This window comes from Mytilus edulis, chromosome 2 (assembly GCF_963676685.1).
Source record: "Mytilus edulis chromosome 2, xbMytEdul2.2, whole genome shotgun sequence".
Lineage (NCBI taxonomy): Eukaryota > Metazoa > Mollusca > Bivalvia > Mytilida > Mytilidae > Mytilus > Mytilus edulis.
In genome coordinates this window covers 95,403,516-95,427,268 of record NC_092345.1, presented here as the reverse complement: position 1 = coordinate 95,427,268, position 23,753 = coordinate 95,403,516, and the positions used below count along the sequence as shown (strand labels likewise).

General features: G+C 31.1%; 2 protein-coding genes across 2 annotated transcripts in view; both read right to left on the bottom strand.

Moving 5' to 3' along the window:
* Positions 1-3,491: 3,491 nt before the first annotated feature.
* LOC139513536 (uncharacterized) lies at positions 3,492-8,871 on the bottom strand. The gene is made up of 3 exons (XM_071302143.1): positions 8,750-8,871; positions 6,564-6,592; positions 3,492-5,640 (listed from the first exon to the last, which is right to left on the bottom strand). The coding sequence occupies exons 1-3, from the start codon at positions 8,805-8,807 to the stop codon at positions 5,404-5,406; spliced, it is 324 nt and encodes a 107-aa protein (XP_071158244.1). The 5' UTR covers positions 8,808-8,871; the 3' UTR covers positions 3,492-5,403.
* Positions 8,872-22,336: 13,465 nt separating this feature from the next.
* Positions 22,337-23,753, bottom strand: part of LOC139513532 (uncharacterized) — a 31,682-nt gene continuing 30,265 nt past the window's right edge. The window contains exon 5 of the mRNA XM_071302133.1: positions 22,337-23,580. Within this exon, the coding sequence (XP_071158234.1) occupies positions 23,576-23,580 (5 nt within the window). The 3' untranslated portion in view covers positions 22,337-23,575. The remainder of the gene's footprint in view (positions 23,581-23,753) is intronic.

Sequence of the window (23,753 nt, the reverse complement as noted above, 5' to 3'; positions counted from 1 at the left end):
TTGTTGTTTACAAAGCGAAAGAAGCACGTCATATTAGAATGAACGATATTCGTTTGATAACAGTAAATTTGTGAAAAATACACTGGCCATCGACCAATCAAAACCCAGGATTCGTACATGAGGTGTAATTATAGCGGAAAACAAGATACCTATATTCAGGTGCACATTTTGTGCCATATCTACATTAGCGTGACCCTCTCGTAAAAATCCGGTGATCGCAATACGCATGGATCTGTCACTGAAATAAACTATTATCTGATTGTTCATGTTAAACACGTTCTCAATATCGATGCTCTTTTGTTGATTGTTTACAACGGGTGATACTGAATCGTTAAACTTCGGCTTCAAAACACAAACTTTAATTACCTGCCATATTTTCACAACAACACTGACCGATTGAAAAAGAAATTGACGATTATACGAAATTTATGCGAAAAAAAATGATAAAATCGTGCACAGAAGACTAAGTTTATGATATATGTATGCATTGGTTCAAGAATTGGATTACTAGTAACAATATTTTTCACCGGTCACTCGTTTCATGTGACTTTAATGGCATTTTAATTGGGAACTGGAGACAGATGCTCCATTTTTCATGTTGTTTAAAATCAAATGTTATTCAGCTATGTTCTTCTCTCGGTCGGCCGTTGCTCCATTGCTGCATCCGATAGTCTGTGTGGTGTGTATAAAAACCCAATCATGTCCAGTCGGAATAAGTCTGTGCTTCAGATGCCGGGTAAACAGAGAATGATTAGCTGGCTATGCACACTAACGAATCATTGCAACACCTCTTTGTTGGTTCGTAGAGGCAAACTTCTACCCTAATCTCCTAAGTATCAACAGTTTTCAGTAGCAGCCAAATTTGCCTTATTTTGAAAACCTACCTATTACATTAACTGTTACTTTGTTGTAGTCCTGAAAACTTCACAAACATATTTGCCAGTGGAAGGACTAACCTTTCAACCAATAAATTAACATTTTTTTTTAATAAAATTTGCAGACACTTTCGATTCCATATAATTGCGAAATTATCATAATGTGATTTCTAACATTTTGCAAAATTCGTAAAATATGAAATGAATTATACAACTTGAAAAGAAGTACGATAAATGTTGTATCCTCTGGTGATATATTAAAGATTATTATTCTTTTTTATTCTGAGCATTATAGTCTGGTTTAAGCTTTGCTGTCCACCAAAAAAATCGCGATTATTTTTCATTGGTGGAAATATTTGTTCCAAAAAGCTATTTTCTTAAACAGTAAAGAGAATCAAATTACAACAGGATGCACGTACCTCGGACCATTCCGAAACTGTCTGGATAAGTGCACGAAGCCTATATTTTGCCACATTTTAAAATAAATTAAAAGATATATTGGCCTGCAGTACCTCGTTATTAACTACTTTTACTTAAACAACTATGAGACAAGTGAAAGATTAAACTATAGTTATGAAATCAGTTTGAATTCGAACCCACAATTTTTTCTCTGAAAATATCGGGCCGTACCAAATATTGTATATAACAGTTGTTTTCTATTTGTTGCGTTGTTTGTTCAAGCGTTTGATTTTTTCAGTTTTTATGGACTTCCTCTTCAGTTTACACTGGACTAGTGTTTACCTCCTTATTGTTTATGGACTTCCTCTTCAGTTTACACTGGACTGGTGTTTACCTCCTTATTGTTTATGGACTTCCTCTTCAGTTTACACTGGACTAGTGTTTACCTCCTTATTGTTTATGGACTTCCTCTTCAATTTACACTGGACTAGTGTTTACCTCCTTATTGTTTATGGAATTCCTCTTCAATTTACACTGGACTAGTGTTTACCTCCTTATTGTTTATGGACTTCCTCGTCAGTTTACACTGGACTAGTGTTTACCTCCTTATTGTTTATGGACTTCCTCTTCAGTTTACACTGGACTAGTCTTTACCTCCTTATTGTTTATGGACTTCCTCTTCAGTTTACACTGGACTAGTGTTTACCTCCTTATTGTTTATGGACTTCCTCTTCAATTTACACTGGACTAGTGTTTACATCCTTATTGTTTATGGACTTCCTCTTCAATTTACACTGGACTAGTGTTTACCTCCTTATTGTTTATGGACTTCCTCTTCAGTTTACACCGGACTAGTGTTTACCTCCTTATTGTTAATGGACATCCTCTTCAGTTTACACTGGACTAGTGTTTACCTCCTTATTGTTTATGGACATCCTCATCAGTTTACACTGGACTAGTGTTTACCTCCTTATTGTTTATGGACTTTCTCTTCAGTTTACACTGGACTAGTGTTTACCTCCTTATTGTTTATGGACTTCCTCTTCAATTTACACTGGACTAGTGTTTACCTCCTTATTGTTTATGGACTTCCTCTTCAGTTTACACTGGACTAGTGTTTACCTCCTTATTGTTTATGGACTTCCTCTTCAGTTTACACTGGACTAGTGTTTACCTCCTTATTGTTTATGGACTTCCTCTTCAGTTTACACTGGACTAGTGTTTACCTCCTTATTGTTTATGGACTTCCTCTTCAGTTTACACTGGACTAGTGTTTACCTCCTTATTGTTTATGGACTTCCTCTTCAATTTACACTGGACTAGTGTTTACCTCCTTATTGTTTATGGACATCCTCTTCAGTTTACACTGGACTAGTGTTTACCTCCTTATTGTTTATGGACTTCCTCTTCAATTTACACTGGACTAGTGTTTACCTCCTTATTGTTTATGGACTTCCTCTTCAATTTACACTGGACTAGTGTTTACCTCCTTATTGATTATGGACTTCCTCTTCAGTTTACACTGGACTAGTGTTTACCTCCTTATTGTTTATGGACTTCCTCTTCAGTTTACACTGGACTAGTGTTTACCTCCTTATTGTTTATGGACATCCTCTTCAGTTTTCACTGGACTAGTGTTTACCTCCTTATTGTTTTGCATTGAAGTACCGCATATCTAATTTTGTTTGTATCTTACTGGGCCTTGTAAGACTTTAATATATTAATGAAAAATCGCTTTTTGCAGCCGGTTTGATTCCGTTTTGTCAAAATATGCAATGCAACACAATATCGCTGATGAATTATTTATATGCAAGTGAATAATTAAACCTCATTTTGTTATTTTTGTATGTTAAAGAAGTATAATGGACCCAAAATTATCTTGCGTATATAACAGAGAAAGCGAAAAATCATTAAATTCATAAGTTTCTATTTAAACATGTTAAAGGTCATATGACAAATTTACTTTTAACATTGATGATATGGAAATTGTATACTATTAACAAAGGCAACAGCAGTATACCGCTGTTCGGAAGTCATGAATCGAGATTGAGAGAAAACAAATCCGGGTTACAAACTAAACCTAGGGAACACATCAACTATAAGAGGAAGAAAACAACGAAACAACAGAAACACTAATATATATATATATACTATTCTGAAGAACCTATGTTGATACAATGGTATACAGAAATACATAGACATACATAATAATAATATAAGACATGGTGAGGTAACAGCAAACAGAGTAGAAAAGAATGCATAGGTTTAAAGGCTTACTTTTTATCAGAGAGAATTCATTTTCTATTAATGATTTAATGAGCTTACACAGCTTTTTAAGTTTTGATTGTTTTGAAAAATTCATATTTTGTTTTTAAAAAAATTCATAACTGCTTTAAACTTTAGAGTATTAATGTTGGTACATAATTTTTCATCTATTCATTCTTTCCTTTCTTCTGAAAAGTATGTACATTCTAAAATAATCACTGAAGTTCAACAAAAAACAAACGACAATGCAATACTCACATAAACAAACTATAAGATAACAACTGCCATTTTCCTAACTTGTTACAGGACATTGTAAGCAAAAAATGTGGGTTAAACCTGGTTTTACGGCTAGCCAAACCTCGCGATTTTATGTCAATTTAAAACTGAAATACTTGTAGCTCAATTTATTTTGAATTAATCATATATTCTACCATAAAAAATATAATACTCAAGATAATTTTAATGCATCCAAAGTGCTTTTCTGAATTTACGCTAGTCATCCTGAACGATTCAAGCCAGATCTTTGAAAGCAAGGATGTACATCGAAAGACCCAAAGGGACCTAACTCTATTATTCAAAACTCTTCTGTAAATGATGATGTTTGAACTTTATTTTCAGAAAAATTACTGAATTTTGACTCAATATGTATTTGATGTTTCCTTGGTTCCGTTGTTTTTCTCTTATAGTTAATGTGTTTCCCTCGGTTTTAATTTGTGACCCGGATTTGTTTTCGCTTGATCGATTTGTGACAATTGAACAGCGGTATACAAATAAAGGCAACATTATTATACCGGTGTTCAAAAGTCGTAAATCGATTGAGCGGGAAACAAATAACATATAAGAGAAAGAAGTATAAGTGGAATTTAAAGGAACAACAGAAACACCGAAGTGCTACACAAAAAAAGTCAACATACATAGAAACGAACTTTTTGATAACAACTGCCATATTCCTACTAGTACAGAACATTTACCACTGTTGCCCTTATTTATCATTTGTCATCAATCGTTTCAGGTTAAACCATGCAAAAGATTTTTTTAAATGAGCAGTATTTAATATTTCATGAGAAAACAATAAAATGAAAGTACCCGTTAGTTAATATTTCATTTCTACAGAAAGATGTGCGTCCTACTCTTTTTACTTTATAAGATTTGAGATATATAAATATAAGTGAGGTTTCGCTAGCTATAAAACCAGGTTTAATCCACCATTTTCTACATAAGAAAATGCCTGTACCAATTCAAGTCACGAATATGACAGTTCTTATCCATTTGTTTGACGTGTATAAGCATTTGATTTCGCCATTTGATAAGGGACTTTCCTCTTTAAATTTTCCTCGGAGTGTATTTTTTTGTGATTTTCCTTTTTACAATGGAACCTCCATGATAAAACCAATGAAAATATCACTTACACATTGTTTATAATTTTTTTACTTGTCAGAATGCGTGCAAACAATTTGTTCGTATATTCTTCAAACACACATTTTTCAACAATTACAATAATTTAAGAATGAGAAAATATTACAAAAAAGAATTCATTGATATCTTATTCTCCCATGATTACTAGTAATAAAAAAAAATGCATATTAAGTATATATATTTTTTTGATTGCATTGGCCCTTTCAAACTAAAGTTGAAAGCATTTAGATCTGGAAAGAACAGAAAGAAAAAACGTATCAAATAACTAAGTACAATGATGAAAACATAACTTTAGGACGTGTACAAATTTTCATATCAGTTTATTGATCTGTGCACTTGAATATTTACAGCTACATAAAAATACTAAAATATCAAAATATGAAATAAAGTAATTTATAAATCGTATATTAGTGCACAACAGTATCCAAAGTATTATGCTTTAAACGAATCATGGGATGTATTCAGGCTTTTCCCACTTCAGCTGTTTAAATCGTTTTGGTTCCTTGACTTGCACATTACATTCTGGTACAGGTTTAAACACTTCTTTCAGTGGTTCCTTTTCTCTAGCCGATCCGTTGCATAGCCGACATAATACACAAAACAGGATTATTACACTTGTTACAGAAAGTAGTCCGATTATAATTCCTATTGAGGCACTGGAGACAAATATAGTGCCTTCAAATTTCTGCAACGAAATATTATCAATTATATAATTTACCAAATCAATGAACTTGTGATTGTAGTTAGAAATGAATGGTTACGAATGCAGGTTTGATGTCAATGATACGTCTATGGAAAATTGAGCTTTGAGATATTATGCGACTGTCATACAAGTGAGAGGTTTAGCTAGCAATAAAACCAGGTTTTATCTACCATTTTCTTCATAAAAAATGCCTGTACCAATTAAGTTAGGAATATAACAGTTGTTGTCCATTCGTTTGATGTGTTTGAGCTTTTGAGTTTGCCATTTGATTAGGGACTTTCTGTTTTGAATTTTTTTCGGAGTTCAGTCAGTTGTGATTCTATTTGTTGGACAAGAAATTCAATTACAAATAATCCACATGTACCATTAATTTTTCCAAAAAAATCGGGGTTTAATGCTCTTAAACTCCGTCATCGATTAAGCCTTAGTGTGCCAACTTATAAGCCTGGTATATTTGATGAAAATAGTACAGCCGCTGTGTTAATACCACTGCTTGGTGAACTTTTCGTCCTGAATATATGACCAACTATGTAGTGGGCTCATTTATGCTGACATGAAGAATAATTGATATATGGAAATAAGAAAAAAGGAAGTGAAAGATTTGTTATTGTTTACCATTATTTTTTATTGTTTTGTACATAAATCAGTTAGTTTTCGTTTTTGAATTAATTTACATTTGTTATTTCGGTACCCTGTATTGCTTGGTATGATTTGAGTTATGATCAGTGTTGAAGATCATTCGGTAACCTATTGTTGCTAACTTTGATGGCATTTGGTCTCTGGTTGAGAGTTGTCTCATTGAAAATCCTACTACATCTTTATATTTTATAAACATCTCTTTTTTAAACAAAATTGTTATTTTTCTTATATATTTTTTAAAATGTAAAGTCTAAATATTAACTTACACTTTCAGGTGCCGACGTTGAGATCGAAGCTGCAATTAATTATATTTTTGTAATATGACGTTTTAAAATTGTGTTTTTCTACTATTTTTTTTTCTCTGTGTGTGTGCATGCTCATTGTTAACCAATAATTTTTGTGATTTATTGATATATTGTTGTCATTATCATTATTATTAATATAATAGCGAAATGGCGATGTATAAATAATGTTAACACATGGCAAGAGTTAAATCTCTTTGTTCTAACTGTGTTATAATCTGGATAATGCACAGCAAAGATGTGCATTAACTACCTCAGATATACTGCACAGTTCAAATCTATTTTTATCTTAAGGGGCGGTTCCTGGATTTTAAAAGGGGCGTTATTCTATCAAATTAAAAAAAATATCACCGAGTGTAGCGAGACTAAAGACAAAATTGACGATTTTAAGCTAAAACACGATACTTTGTCCAATCCAAGGGTTAAAGACCTGTTCGCCCCCACCCCCGAATCCGCTATCTGCCTTGAAATTACGACAAAGTTGAACTTCGTACAAACATCGTAGTTTCAAAATAGGAAAACGAAAGGTTTCTCATTCCTTTTTTTTTTTATTTATCTAAGCTGGGACATAAACTATTTTATTATATTTTGTGTACAACGTAAATCTAAATCAGTGTTTTAAAGTTAGAAAGATAGTTAAAACAATTTTTGGTAATTTCTGCCAAAAAAGAAATGTATCTTAGAATATCCGAATAAAAGAAATCTGATTTGGATTAGTTTCAGACTCAATGGAATTATAACGACTTTTTTGATAGCTATTCCTATAAAAGGACTATTTTTGGATCGAATTTAATGAGGATCATATTTAAGTTAGTTTCAAAACGGGGATTAGCTGGTTAGCTGGAGATCAATCAGACTTTATTTAGATGGACATGTCTTAAAAAGTAATGGGGGGGGGGGTAAATGTTTTAAAAGAGAAATGTATTTTCTGTTTATTTAACATTTAAAATTTAGGTAATATAACATCTTCCTCGGTTCTTTTTTTCTCTAAGCATATCATTGAGGGAAAGAAATTCAAAAGCAATTAATCTAATTTAAACTCAATAACCCTTGCAGTTATTTTTCTTTTCATACACCAATTTGAAAGTACACAATTTGTCAAAGTCTTAATCGTCACCAATTAAATAAAAATTGGGAATAATTTTAACGGAAACGATAAAAATAAATACAACATTAAATCGCAATTTAAGAATGAGCCTAAATATCAAAAAAAATATTAATTTTAAACTTACCAAAGTCGTATTTCCCCTACAAGAAACTTTCCTAGGATCAGTGGATTGCGGAACGTCCACATTTCTAAAACGTTCACGTAAATTGATTGCGTCATGTGTTAAAACAGTTATTGGCCAATCAAATCGGTATATGTAATTTAATCTGCACAGCACGAGATGACCCAATAACCCGAACTCCTACGTCGTTCGGGTTATTGGGTCATCTCGTGCTGTGCAGATTAAATGGCATATACCGACTTGCTTGGTCAATAACTATAACTTAATTCCATATCTATCCCACTGCTAAAAGAAGTTTCCTCCCCCGAGAGTATGACCAGCACAACAGCCAATACTTCTGTGTTGACATAAGTTTTAATGGATAACGTCATAATTATCGAAACAAATATTTATAAAAAAATCAATTTTTCAAAATACTAAAGATTTTCTTCCACAGGATTTGATTATTTTATCTGTAATTGGCTAAACCTTTCGAAACTCGAACTTTCATTGAGCATTTAACTTGTTTGCCTCGATCGTCATTGATGTGATTTATAAGACAAAAATGCGACTACCGAACACAATTTAATTGTGATTTCTATGCTGAGTTTATTTACGACCGCAGGTATTATATGCCCAGTAGTCAGCACTTCTGTGTTGACATGAATGGTCATTGATATGGTTATAATTATAAATTAACTGTTTTATCAAACTTTAAATATTTCGAAATACTGAAAATTTCTCCCTCATGATCTTTCAGAATTTTGAATCCTCAATGCTCTTCAACTTCTTACTTTTTTAGCCTTTTTAACTTTCTTAGTAGATCCATCACAAGTCTTTCGAAGACGAAACGCGAGTCTGGCGTACAAACTTTACATCATGGTATCTATGACTAGTTTATTGTACATAATATGTTTTATTGAAATTTATAGTTTAACATACCTGTAATGGTAGCATTAACCACAAGAAAAGCAAGAACACTGTGTAGCCTAGACATCATGCAGAAAGTATCAACATAGAAGAAGAAGGAAAATACATGTTATTCAAGTCGAAAGTAATACCGTTTAAAGAACTTTGGTATTATTGAACATTGTAATTGTTATTAAAATGTATAGAAATTGAGTTCAATTGACTGTAGACTATACCAAAGTATTATTTATTCGTTAATTGATTATTTATGGCGAACACAAACTTTTGCGCTAATGAACAAATACTCAAGTTCACATTATCGAATTCATTTTTTTTTATTATGTGTTAAACATGGTACAATATAAGATCGATATAGAAAATAGGTTTTTTTTCAGCGACGGATCATTTGAAATTTTAAAACGATTATTCTTTTGAAATAAAACTATTTTGATTCAATAGTTTGAAAAATGATTTCCGTGATTATATATTCTCGTAATATTTGCAGATGCTACGACAGTTAGAGTTCTTTTGTTTTACATTATGATCTAAAATAATGAAGGGACACCATTATTGATAATATTGTTAAAATGGTATGTTATATTCGGTAGCCCTTGTTTCATGTAACTTAAATACTATAATAGCGATATACTAATCAATGAATGTTCAGATCCTTATAACTAATTATGCCGACAATATTAGGATCAAAATGAAAAAAGCTACAAAGCGACGAACTCGCAACAAACACTATAAAAAAACCAACTAAACAATGAGCAGCACAAACCCTATATTATTTTTAACTAAAAAAAATTGTGGTTAATTACCACTGTAGATAAACATTTATTAAAAAGTAAAGTATTATACTTATCCAGAGTTTTGAATTGAGATCCACAAATTCTGTAAATGGCCTAATCTCTGTTAGTTTATCCATATATATATTTTGAATTCAAAAAATATAATTCAAATGCACATTTCTCTATCTATGTGTATGCATATTTCATCTATTAATATGTAAATGCTTATATATGCATTAATAAACTGCAGTCAAATCTCTAAGGTGCTTATCATATTCTTGCAATTTTAAAAAATATATAATTATATACATAAATATCTATTATTGGTTGCTGTGTGTACATGGGAGAAAATACCCTTATATCTAATCAGTTGGGGCTGCATTTCATTTTTATGGTGCTCAAAACACCATATCTGTTTAAAGGGGAATAATCCTTACAGAAATTGATTGTCTCCCATATTACTTTCTCTTCCATGTGCATGCAATAACTGTTCACTGTTCTATTGTGATGCATTTCATTTTATCATTTCATTGTTATAACACAAATCATTGTAATCATTGTATGAAATTTAAAACCCACAAGGGTCCATAATTGAATTAATAAAGTATTCTTATTCCATGTATTTTTATTATTATATAAAGCAATCTCGGAAGGGTATACATTAATAGTTCGTTTCACAGGCACTTGTTTCTATCCATTGGAAGATCCACTATCAACGTATATTTACGAGAAGGTACCCAACTACTTTTTTCACCTCCCCGCTTAAAACTCTTATTTCTCTGTCAATTCAGTCTCAAAAGTTTTGTTCCATACACTATTCGATTCATGAAAAGTTTATCTTTCAGATGATATGCATTGTATTTACCCTTAGAGTACCCCTTATCCCCAGTACACAAGATTTGTCAATGAATTTCGTTTACAAAACCTCGTCATTGTCACTCTTATCGAAACAGTACGGATAAGGGCATACGATACAGTTTTAATCTCATATTTAAATTTTACTGACAAATGCATAGAGGCAATTTTTTGCCTGATAAAATCAAATATGTAACAAAAATATACCTTCATGTGCTACTCTTTGTGCAAAATTGGGTAGAAATTTTATATATTTGTCCAAAATTCGGATTTGTTGACGTATTTTTCCTTTTGAAAGAATTGCATAACTTTTTTGTTTAAAACACATGTTTTTTGTTAAATTATCTGTAATTTCTATTTTATATCAATGAGGGCCCTCATGGGGTTTTTGATTATGTGATTACTTGGCCGTTTTTTTAATGATTATTTGATTATTAAGCCAAATATTTCATGATTATTTGATTACCTAGGACTGTATTTTTAGTTTATGATTATTTGATTACTAAAGATAAGCAAATATTTAATGATTATGTGATTATATTGGCAAAAAAAATGGTGATTATGTGATTACTAGGACCCCCCATGAGGGGCCTCATCAATGTCCTTTGAATTTGTGCAATTTGTTTTTCAAATACCTCATATTTATCAAATGTCCACGAATGTAGTAAAAAAACCGTCATTTTTTGCTGCATATTTATCAAATTTAAAAAAATTGCACTATTTACGTTTTTATGAAAACTGGCACACATAATCTTCTTACGTAATAAAACCAAATGGCATTTTAAAACAGAGGGGTCCATGAACTCGTTTTCAAGTCAAATAAGTTTGAATGATAAAAATCTGTCGAAAACGGAATCTTTTGGCGATAAGTCTTAATTCGGCGTCGCAAAAACAACATTCTAATGCACAATTAGTTTGTAACGATTATTTTCATTGGAAGTTCACAAATATTTTGAGGGGTTAGATTCCACGTTCTAACTGTCCGTAACTAAAAAAGCCACCATTTAGAATTCCGATTTTTTTGGGGTATGTGATTTCTCAAAAAAATAAACAAGATAGTCACATTTTGAGCCCCTTAACCCTCTTGCTGCCGAAGGGACACATATGTCCAAACCGGCAGTGCCGGAGGGACACATATGTCCATGGATAAATTTATGCAAGCTTCTTATCAATGCTGTATCTCTTTCAATTAAAATACGGAAGAATAAACAGGGTTATGTTTTTCTCCAATTGGTCCCAAATGTAGTGGTCATTTTGTCGTGACGTCATATATCGAATGACGTTGTTGTTTGGCATGTTACGTCACAGACGTTGAGCTGTCGTATTTTCCGGCATATGAAATGCAACCTTGAAAAACGGTCGGCAGCAAGAGGGTTAATCTTCTTTTTGTATATATTGAAACCATTCTGAACAGTTGGAAAGCAAGTCCTTGGAAACGTCCGTTGTCGTCAAGCTTTATCAGCAACAATAGCAGGGGGAATTAATTAGGTGGCGCTACAGTCGTCCGTAACGTCAAAAAGTCCGCCAAATCAATCGGCTAAAAGATTGACGTTAAAGTATTTTTTGCAACTTGTCATGCTTTTATTACAATTAAATTTTAAAATTTGTAGGTTTTGTGACCAATATAATTTCTTTACGACATACAAACATTACAAAAAATAGCTTGTTATTGCTATTCCTTTATCCTGTCAGTTCTAACAAAAAATAGCCATCTTTTTTGTTCGCCAAAAACATCGATTTTTCCTAATTTGACGTTTGCGTATCCAAATACAGAAAAGAACGGTTATAATCTTAAATGAAACCGGGAAACCTATTTCAAATTTATACACTGTTTTGAAGCCATCATTTTTTACTTTTATACATCAATTTTAGTGACCACCAGCCATGTCAATTTTCATCTGGTTTTAGCTACGTTTCTACTTCAAAACAGTAAAGTTTAGCTTCTTTTCATTGTACCTGTTTCAAAGTGCTCTAAAATACTGATTTTATTAAAGACATGAATGAAATTTTGATTAAAAGTTGTGGATTTTCACAATTCCATACGATACTTGTATTTTAAAGTAACTAAAACCCCTTTTGATCCCCTACACAAATTGACGGTGACATTGTTTTCTTTTTTCAACATACGTCATGTAACGTTTATAACAAAATATGTGTCAGGGTCATGTGCATAGTAAAAATTTACACATTAGAAAAGTGAAACAACAAACAAAGATCTTCTTTATTGCGTTTAAAGCTAAACGTCTTGGAAAATTCTGACAGATCTGACAAATTATTGATAGCCTACTGTATGGATGGACAAAAGCACAAAAATAGCAATAGAAAATGCATTGCAAAGAAAATTCTTTAGGAAAAAAACATATGAAAAAAGAAAATGAAGGTCAGTTAATAAAATTTTGCTTATATTATTATCTCTTTACTTAGTAAGCTATATTTTCATTCTCAATTTTATAGTAATAAAAGCAAAAACTAGCTTATCAAGCCAAGTCAGCCAAACAAGAAGTTTATTCATAGAAATGTGTTCTTACAAAATTGAATTTATTCAAGTCAAATTTAAGCATCTTTGATCATTATTGAAATAAAATGCACAAAATTTGTCCCACCAGTTTCATTTCATTTCCTATTACTAGTATTCAGGTAAAGTATATATACAATACTTTGTTTATAAATATGTAATTATTTAAAGAAGCTGATACAGCAACCTGTTCAAGAGAAGAAGCCCCATTTTTTCCAAAAAGTTTACTTTCATAATCTATAAAATACTCTGAGAAATAAGACTAAGGGCTACTGTGCAAGCTAATCTAATAGTTTAATTTTACAATAATAATGATTCTGAAATTCAAAATTGTGTCACTTTCACTTATAATTTAAAGCATATTTTTTTACAGAATTTCTGTCAATATTTTTGGTATAAAACTTATAAATCCCTTTTTTGTATTTTACTGTTCAACTAAGAAACATAGGCTTGAGTTTAAAGACTCTCTTAATTTGAAGAAATTTGTTGTGACTCTTGGTCACACTTTATAGAATATAAAATATATATGATCAGTACTATTTATTTAATAATTATATCAATTTTCAGAAAGATTATTGAAATTGTATAAACTATGTTTTATTGCATTAAATATAATCAGAAGTGTTTTAAAAAATTCTGCTAGGAATGATCCCACATATAAAAATTACATGTAGTATATTTCATCCGCCAGATCTAATTTCTTTCAATATAGCTAGGTTTTTAATTTTACATGTAGATGTCATTATCCACATTTCTGAATTGTTTTTTTTTTTTTTACTGCAGCATTGCAGTAATATTTTGTCTTTTAATATTTACATTTAGTCCTTCTCTGAAAAATAGGGGGAAGTATCTCTTCTTTATATTATCATAACATAGTTATAAATCGAGTTTCGTTTATTTTCTTTCTAATTTTTGTAAAGTAAACTCCTTTTTTAATTTTTATGCATTTTGCTGGGTTTTTATTTTTGACTGGTGATATTAAGGGGAGATAACCACTTGCACAAATCGGCATAAAAACCACCGCTTCGGTTTGAAATCAATTTGACGTTTGCGTATCCAACATTCTATTGCCGAGATATTCATATCGAGTGTTTGTCTTAATGAGATGCTTTATTAAATTTAAATTCAGCCCATCATTTTTAGTTTCCTCGTAAATATTTAGATTTTTCGTTCAGGAGACTTGACAATTTTCACCCAAACTCCAAGTTTGCAGATAAAATAAAGAATAAAGGACTTTGATTTGATGTGTGAGCTTTGACGAGAATAAACTATGGATACTCAAGATTAGTTAGGTCAATAAGTTTTTATTACGACAATAGTATTCAATGAGTTAAAATGAGGTTTGTCTCATCCGTTTTTTTAATGAATTTTCACGGTCACGTGACTCTATTGTTGCTGATAAACTTGGGGTCAAACCGTGACCTGCTTTCCAACTGTGAAGAGTACGAAAAGAAAACAAAATACGTTAAGTATTCATGTTTAAAACTTCCATACAGAGTATACATATGACGTCACATTGTTTAGACGCTAAAGACGATGCAACAGTTTCGCGGACTTTTTCATTTATGCCATTTTTAAGCCAAAATATTTATTAAATGACATTTATTTTAATATGTGGCATTAAAATGGAGATAACTGTATTGTATTTTAACCTTGGCATTCGTAAAACATGGAATATTATATCAACTGAAATATATATCCTCCTGATGCAGGCACTGTTGGAACGATGAACTGCGGAGACAGAGAGAGTATACAATAAGAAAACGAAAATCATCTCTGTTGTTGTAAAGACCCTCAGTGTCAATTTCAAATGGTTTATAAACAAATAATCATTACAAAGTACACATGCGTTATACTGGTCTCCAGAATATTATTGTTTATCCAGTTATTTAGAATTCAAAAAAATATAAAACATTACCTATTCAGTTTATCAAATTCATTACGCAGTACATGATCAACTTATATTTTCACAAAGGAGAATGATTCTCATCAGTAACTTTTATCTTTCCAGTATTTTAGTTCGTCTAACTTTTTTTTTTCATTGTACTGTTTATCATAAAACAAAAACTTTGTAATAACTAATTCTATAAATTCTGTACTGATTGGTTTCAGTACTGTTTTCATACTGATTTTATAGAAAACAAGTGCAGATAAACACATTCATTCTCATATTTAAAGTAAAATAAAACCAGTGTGGTCTCGATTTCAGTATGTATGACTTTGTTGTGGGAATAACCTTCACTAGAAAGTCTAGATAATCTAAAAAAAAAACATTTGTATTCTCATATTGAAGGGAACTAAAAGATAAATATTGTTACGCTTTTAAGAATTAACAGAGGTATGAATATTATGGATAAGGAAATTAGGTTGTCTTTCTTCGTACAGTTAATCGGAGATAGAGTTTGGATTTCATTACAATGCTTAATAAAGTAGAAAGCCCGAAACTGAGATATGCTTAAAGAATTAACTTATTTGTAATAACTGAAACACAAAGTGTTCACTAGGGTTTTGAAATTTTGTCACCTTGACTTCTCCCATCCTTCATAAAACCCATGCTGAACAAGCCTCTATTTGGCTGTGCAGGATGTATAAATACGGTTGTCAGATTGACGCCAATGTCTCGTGTAGGCTCTGCAACGCTGAAAATTTATTGGTATCTAACATATCCACTAGCTGCAGTCTGTATTTCAACTCTATGCATCATGGTCGACTCACGTTTCTGGTTCAAAGATGAGACGAACATGACGAAAGATAACAAAAACAGTCAAAAATAAACTTACAACGCCATGGTTAAAAAAGACAAACATACAAACAAAAGTACAAAAACATAAGAAAACTTAAAGACTGAGCAACACGAACCTCACTAAAACAATTGTTCAATTAATTTGTGTGTGTTCATCTATTGTACTGAAAATGCGTTAAGAGTTCAATTAGTCAATTTGAATTGGTGATTTCTCACATAAAATAAAAGATATTGTCACAAGACAGGATTGGACCATCTTGTAGGGTTTTGATTTTCACCATTCACTGATACGAATGAGCAATAACATGTTAAAAGTTAAAATGATACTAAAGTAAAACTGTAAATTTTCTTCAAAATATATTCTGGTACAACCAGTTGAATATACAAGATTTTACTAAAAAATAGTTTCATTTACAACAATTAGTTTGACAAAAGTGATCGATGATGTACTTCATTGACTTGAATGTTTTATTGAATTTGCTTCTCTTTAAACCATTTTAATTATAACATTTGTTTATTGATTGTGTAACTATTTCATATTTGCTATGAAACTGAAAGGACAATATTCCGTCAATTCGATTTTTCTCATAAACATTCGCATTTATTTGTAATTGACACATTTGAACAACATTGTAATTAAATATTTATAAAATGCATGATTACCTAAGTGAAATATTCCCAAAGCAAATAAACTGTATTTATTGAAAATATACATGGAGTTATTTTTTCTTCTCGTGAGTTTTTAATTGTAAATACTATTTTTATCCATGTTTCCAGTAATAGCTGCGCTTATACCTCATGATATGCCCTTTCACACATAAAATGTTCACCTTTTTTTTAAATGTGAAACAAGTAATTTTTTGCAGAATACCGTATGAGAGATAACAATAGCTTCAGGAAAGTATACTCGAGATAAATTACATATTGTTTTGGCGATTAAAGTCCAATTTGCAATAGACTACTTTAATGACTGTCATTAAGATTTGTTGAAAGATTTCATAAATGCACTAAGATTATGATACTCTTCCGAAATGATGCATCACATATAAATAACCAATCAACCAATTTAAGCAACAACTGTTATAATACATGTATAATACACCCTGACCTATAATGGCTTACTTTTATAAATTGTGACTTGGATGAAAAGTTTTCTCATAAGCACTCGTACTACATCTTTCTATAGCTATATACAAATGCTCATCTCAGTATTGTCTGTTGAGGTATAAATGGTATACTTTTGTCAACCGCTGGAAAAGAATCGGTTAATGCAACTAAAGGACTAAACAAATAAGTGAAAACTTGTCTACTTTCTATGATGTTAAAATTCCATAACGCTGGATTGACTATCGCGACATCAAGATCGAAAGGCAGTTACCTTGTCAAAGTTTAACGGTATTCCTTAAGTACTAAATACTTAAGTGTTAAATAATGTAAGCAACATATTGAACCCAGAAGCAATTTCAAAAAAGGGGAAGTCCAAAACAATCAAATGCTGTAAACCAACGGAACAAGTTAACAACAACTGTCATAAAATTATCATGACTAAGTACAGGCCGAAAACAAAACTGGCGTGTTAAACCTTGTTTTATAGCTAGCTTAACCTTTTCAATCTTTTTAACTTTGTGATAAATATATATAAAGACCTTTGTACATCATTTGTTTTTGATAATATCTTACGAACATTTGAAAATGTGTGAAGTATAACGGAAGTGGCAACTAAAAAACTACCAGAATTAGTCCGCAAATCTATATCAAAGTTCAATTATACCAATGATTATATCATACAAGCCACGTGATATTGTATATAGGACTTACAACACACTCAAGCTATAAAAACCTAGCCAACAATGTCAGAATGTTGTTATCCAATGATTATGCACTGTCAACAACATTTGTTTCATTGATCCATCAATGTACCGTTTATCATTTCATTGAAATTAAATCGTTCGTATAGTTTATGAAAGTAATTTGCAGTGAAGAAGTTAAATATGTGCAACATTAATTCAATGTAAACATTTGAAATTAGTGCCATACATGGTTCATTGAAATTAATTTATTTCTATATTTTAATCGATTTTTGCAGCCTTCTTCTGACTGGTCGCTAGAAGAGTCACCAAAAAACGAATTGGTGTTTTATATCTTATAGTATTGTTGATCCCAATGATAAGAAAAAAGACATCAAAACATCTACTGTTGTAGACCCCATACTGACCATACTGAGGACTAATATTTTAGATGTGTTAGATGTCCGCTTGGAGTTGAGATGTTTTGTTTAATAGACACGAGCATGGCAAGAAAGGTCATCACTACAAGAATTATGGGGTCCATGGCTAACTCGCATCTTTACAAAATTACTTTTCCTATCCGAAATAACATTTTTGTCCGCTAGAATTCCAAACTGTATGTCCTATCTCATTAATCTTAAATTGGCTTTACTTGTTCTCAAATTAAATATGCATTACGTCAATGGTTGAAGTGGGTATACACAATGTAACCATCAAGGTTTCGTTATGCTGATAATAAAACAAGAGGACGTTTGTAAGTATAGGAGATACATGATTGTACTTATAAAACATGCATCTACATCTGAGGAGGTCGTTTTTATTATTGTTTTTTTTGTTTTTTAGCGGCTTATTTATGTAGTAATTGCGCCTTAAATGCATAAACCTAAAGATTATGTGTTTACGATTATTCCTTAAATGTGTTTGTTGTATTATATACTGGCGAGTAATTATACGAAACTATGACGAACAGTATTGACTGTGTTACAATGAAGTATATATTGTTTAGGGGCCAGCTGAAGGACGCCTCCGGGTGCGGGAATTTCTCGCTGCATTGGAGACCTGACGGTGACCTTCTACTGTTGTCTGTTCTATGATCGGGTTGTTGTCTCTTACATACATTCCCCATTTCCATTCTCAATTTGATAGGTATATTGAAAAGTCAATAAAAATTAATAAAAAACACACAGTAAAAATGTGAAAAGGAAAATGAAACAGAATAAAAAGACAAACGACAGCTCTAAATGAAATTTAAATCGTTAACTGATAGGTATCATAAAATTGTTGCAGAATCGTTTCATATGATTGTTCACCTTTGTGTCTTCTGTAATAAACTAATGAAAATAAAGCATAATATAAAGAAACATAGAATTACATATGTGTTACTTAAATGCTACAAATGCAAGGACGTCTACCACGATTCGTGTAGCAGATAAAAAAAAAGAACACATTAGTTATGATTAGGATTTTGTAGGGTTTTTTCCATAACGGTCGCTTATATTGTTCTGAATAACATTCCAAAGACGTACTGGGATTTCCCTGACAAGAAAAAAAACCACTTTTTCATTGAACGAGAACTCACTCCAACATACACACTTAGTCGCCTATTTAAATATATTAGGATGTCTCTCAAATTGATAGTAATACGATCTTTGTACATAATAGAAAACCTGCCGTATGTGGCTTGTTCAGGCAAAATGTTTACTGCTATTTAACATACATTCATGTTTCATTGACAGACAAATTCCCTCACCCATACCCAAATCGACCTTCTATGTAGAGTATATATAAGTAAACCATTAAAAAAGATGCGAAAGAAACAAAAACGACATTCACACTCATATTTGGGAAATGAACTGACAACGTCAACAGACAAACAACAGTACATGAAACCTTTGTCACCTGTGAACAATGGTGAAAGAGATATTCTTTTTCAAAACGCTTGTACCAAGTCAGGACTATGATAGTTCTGGTACATTCGTTTGATGTGTTTTATCTTTTGATTTTGCCATTTGCCTAGAGACTTTCCGTTTTAAATTTTTCTTCAGAATTCAGTGTTTTTGTGATTTTTTTTCCATAACGGTTTACAAACTCGAAATAGCATCTGTAGATTTGAAAAAAAATGATTCAATTTCACTAAATGATTTAATTGGTTAAAAGCTTCATTGGTAGAAGCAACACTACAGCAACGAAAGCATGATAGGAAATACTATGAACAACAAGTTATCAAACAAAACTGGAAATCAACATTAGTTGCCTTAGTCCATGCCTGCATGTATAAAACTTAGTTCTCAAGTTTTCATGTTTACATTATACGAAAATCTTCAGTCATACTATCAAGTGTTTGCTATTTATTTTATAAGGTAAGTTACCGTATAATGCACAATATGCCTAATTTTAGGTTGAATATGAAAAACAATCAACTTAGAAGAAATAATGATAGTAACATAAAATAAAAAAATAATTCGCACTTAAATTATGAAATAAAGCGGTAAGGAGAAATACAGGTTTTCTAACACTTGATGTTGATGTCCATTTTTGTTTTATACCTTGTTAATGGAATATCGTATCAAATATGAGATATATACTCCTTATTCATGCGCTGCTGGAATACTGGTACAAAGAAATATAAAGTTCATATTTAGACGCTGAAATCATCCCCTTCGTAAAGTTTTGTTTTCAACTGATACCCATTGTCAATTTTTAGATGTAAGTCAAGATAGGATACAGACTTAACTGTATTTGCTGTATCCTTTATTTCAAGTTTGATAGAAAGATGCTTTTAACATATTCATCATGTTTTGAATAATTTGGTGAGAGAACATCATCTATATAGCGGAAAGTGAAGTCAAAGCATACTGCTAAATTCTTTTCTTTTCTGTTTTCGGCTTGAAAAGAATAGAAGCACAGTTGATTCCAGTGAAAATGACGATTTTTTGTTGAAAACAAGTTCTCAAAACGTAACAAGTATGTTGTCAACCAAGAAATCAATCATCTTGATAATGTTAGTTTCAAAGAATGTTTTGTTTGAAACAGAATTGATTTTTAGAAGATACGATTTATCTACCCGTAAGACAAGATACTTGTATCTACAATGGCATTTCGAAATGTTTCCTATTGATTGATTTAGACGGATGATATTATGGGACATTTCGCAGAGAAGTTTTGTTTGATAACACGAAGGTCACCAGTAATAGTGTGGCCACTCGGTGTATATGTGAGCGGGAAACACAGTTGTTTAAATACCGACCTCGTGTCAAATTTAGTCAGTTTTGACAGAAGGAGACTATTCTAAATTAGGACCTAGGACTGATATACAATATAATATTACTGGCAGAAGAGAAGACTATTTTGGTTAGATGAAAACATAAAATTATGCCGGTTAATAAGTCAATAATCATGACTATTATAGAAATAAATATTAAGAGAAGTTATGTTGAAATAGTGAAAATAAAATTATTGAATAAATTATTTTACACAACAGCCATACCTAAAATAGGAATAACTATAGAAAATTAACAGAAACAAGTAAATTCTCCAAAATATACTTCATAATTATCCCCACAACAACCAAACAAGCAACAAAATGTTAAACTGTTAATGTCTGTGTCATTTTGGTCTCTTGTGGACAGTTGTCTCATTGGCAATCATACCACATCTTCTTTTTTATAACGCTTGTTCATCATCAAAGAAAGGAAAAGTTATAACAAATTGGTAAAGGAAACGTTTTCCCTTTAAAGTTTGTTTTATGCACCTCCGATTTTCCTAAGAATGAAGCGAAGAATACAACGCCAATGAATACTTAGTGCGGGATATTCTCGCTGCGTTGGAGACCCGTTAGTGGCCTTCAGCTGTTATCTACTCTTTGGTCATGATTTTGTCACTTGGAAACATTCCCCATTTCCATTCTCGATTTCATTAGATCTAGTAGTTCGTTTTAACGTACTTTTGATTCGATACGTCGAAATCTCATTTTCGGATAATTTGTTTTAATGTAAAGTCTTGTTTAGATTAGTTAATCAATATATACAGAGCTAGAGAAAATAGTGAAAATGTAAAATGTGCAACGATCTGCATAAAATTTGTATTAAATTATGAGTCTGGTACCTTTTATAACTATCAGCATGTCGAAATGTACTATTGTATTGTTTATTTGTGTATTTCTCTGTCATGAATGGGTTTTTTTTGTACTGTAGTCCTGTTATGTAATGTCATATTGCCGTTTTAGTGTTATGTTCAACATTGTCATAAAAGGGCGAGTTTTGGCTAGCCTCAAAACCAGATTCAATCCACCATTTTTTTTTTATTAAAATGTCCTGTACCAAGTTCGGAAAATAGCAGTTGTTATCTTATTGTTCGTTTGTGTGTGTGTTGCATTGTGGTTTGGTTTTTTGTTGCTCTTCAGTGTGTCTGTTGTTTCGTTGTTTTCCTCGGTTTTAGTTTATAGCCCGGAATTTTTTTTTTTTTTTCAATCGAATTATGACTTTCGAACAAATGTATACTACTGTTGCCATTTTTATGGCTTCGTTTCTAAACTGAGAACAAATAACCTGATTGCATAACTATTTCTGGTATTTACTAATTTACGTTTGCTAGGTTCGTATGCCAAGGTACATCACGATGTTTGGCTTTTGCTTTTAACGAAACTTTAAATGAGAAGAGGCAAAAGAAATATAGTTGAAGATTCTTTAAAATAAATTAAATTGATATTAAAATTAGATGATCAAAGATCAACGTGAAATTAAAGACTATGCATGGAGTCCTTGGTAGCAGTCCCATGTCCACATTTCAGCTTTGACCTTATCCTGATTTGAGAACTCACACAGTTCTCAATCTCTGAATTTGATAGTTATATTGGTCAACAAAGTGATGTCCTTCAGCAATAAATCCCAGATACGAACAAATGACACAATAAATGAACCAAAGAATGAATTTTATGTGAGAGATTTTATTTCCAAACAAGTTTTACATTTAGTGATGATGAAAATAGATACATTGTCGTAAAAACCACAGAAAATACAGACATTTCAAAGTATTAAGTTGATATGTTTATGCAAGAGAAACGATCATTGATTTTAACCTCTATTAATAATCTCTTTATATTAGATTGTTTTCTTTATATTTTTTTTACCTATTATGACGTAACAACCAGAATATACAAGATTAAAATCATGTAATCGAGCGTAACATATAATGCTTAGTCCTACGCAAAACTCAAGTGGCATAAAGTTACATTGCACGTCAATAAATTCATAGCAATTATTAAATATTCATATGTTTTTTCATAACTTTTATCATCACATTCTATATAAAAACTATATTACTCATCACAATATGTTTCAATACACATTAGTGAATGCATATATTTTTTTTCCAATATGGAATGACTTGTTTAGCTCTTTTTAATTGATTAATTTTAGTTGGTCGACGTGCAATAAAACTTATTGCTTTTGGGTTGTATCATTTAGAAATAGTTATAAGATTATATAAAGCATGAAATTCTAATGAAATTCATATCAAAGAATTAATTTGTCATTTATTGACATATAAAACTCAATTTACTGCACTCATTTGTTTTAAGACAAGAGTAATCCTGGTGAAAGCGTATATAGACAATAATAATTACGTTTTAAATGGTAATTACTTTCTGTAGTGACATCGCTATACAAAGTAAGGTTTAGAGTCTAAAACAAAAATATGTATACAACATTAATTGTTTTAGATTTTTTTGGATAATGAAGAAAATCTGATAAAAAAACAAAATTATTATTCAAACATTTATGCTTAAAATATTATAAAATTAGCTTTAAACTTTTAGTTTAAATACAGGAATTTTTCACATAAGTAATTTAGAATATTCATTGTCTCTTCACAATTATTTAAAGTGTTCATTCAAGAACGATATAAAAATATTTCAGATACAAACAACCCTGATTTAATTCATTGTTGTGTCTTACACTGTAGGTGATCATGTGTGTATTATACTATGTACATGTAGAAAAATTGTTAAAAATAATTGCAAAAACAAAATAATTGTAAAACAACATTTGTTCCTTTAAAAATAAAAATCTATCATGTATATTCCTGATCCAATGTAATAAGAAAACTATTTCTCCCTATTGTATATGACTCCGATATGTAGAACGTGAGTATCTGTAGTCCAAGTGAACTTTATCCTGTGAAAATAAAAAAATAAAATTTTTATTTATCAGATATTATAATGGTAAAAACTTTTTTTTCAAAAGAAAAATAACAAATGCATTTTTACATTAAAATAAGTAGACGTAGCATGATTGCCAACAAGAAAGCTTTTCCAGAGATCTAGAAAAAGGAAAGAGATGTGAACAAT

Bases quoted from the DNA above. Each gene is read 5' to 3' on its own strand.
- LOC139513536 (XM_071302143.1), bottom strand. From the start codon at position 8,807: ATGATGTCTAGGCTACACAGTGTTCTTGCTTTTCTTGTGGTTAATGCT. The intron at 6,593-8,749 runs GTATGTTAAACT...AATTAATTGCAG, and splicing joins GGTTAATGCTACCATTACAG to CTTCGATCTCAACGTCGGCA. The intron at 5,641-6,563 runs GTAAGTTAATAT...ATTTCGTTGCAG, and splicing joins CAACGTCGGCACCTGAAAGT to AAATTTGAAGGCACTATATT.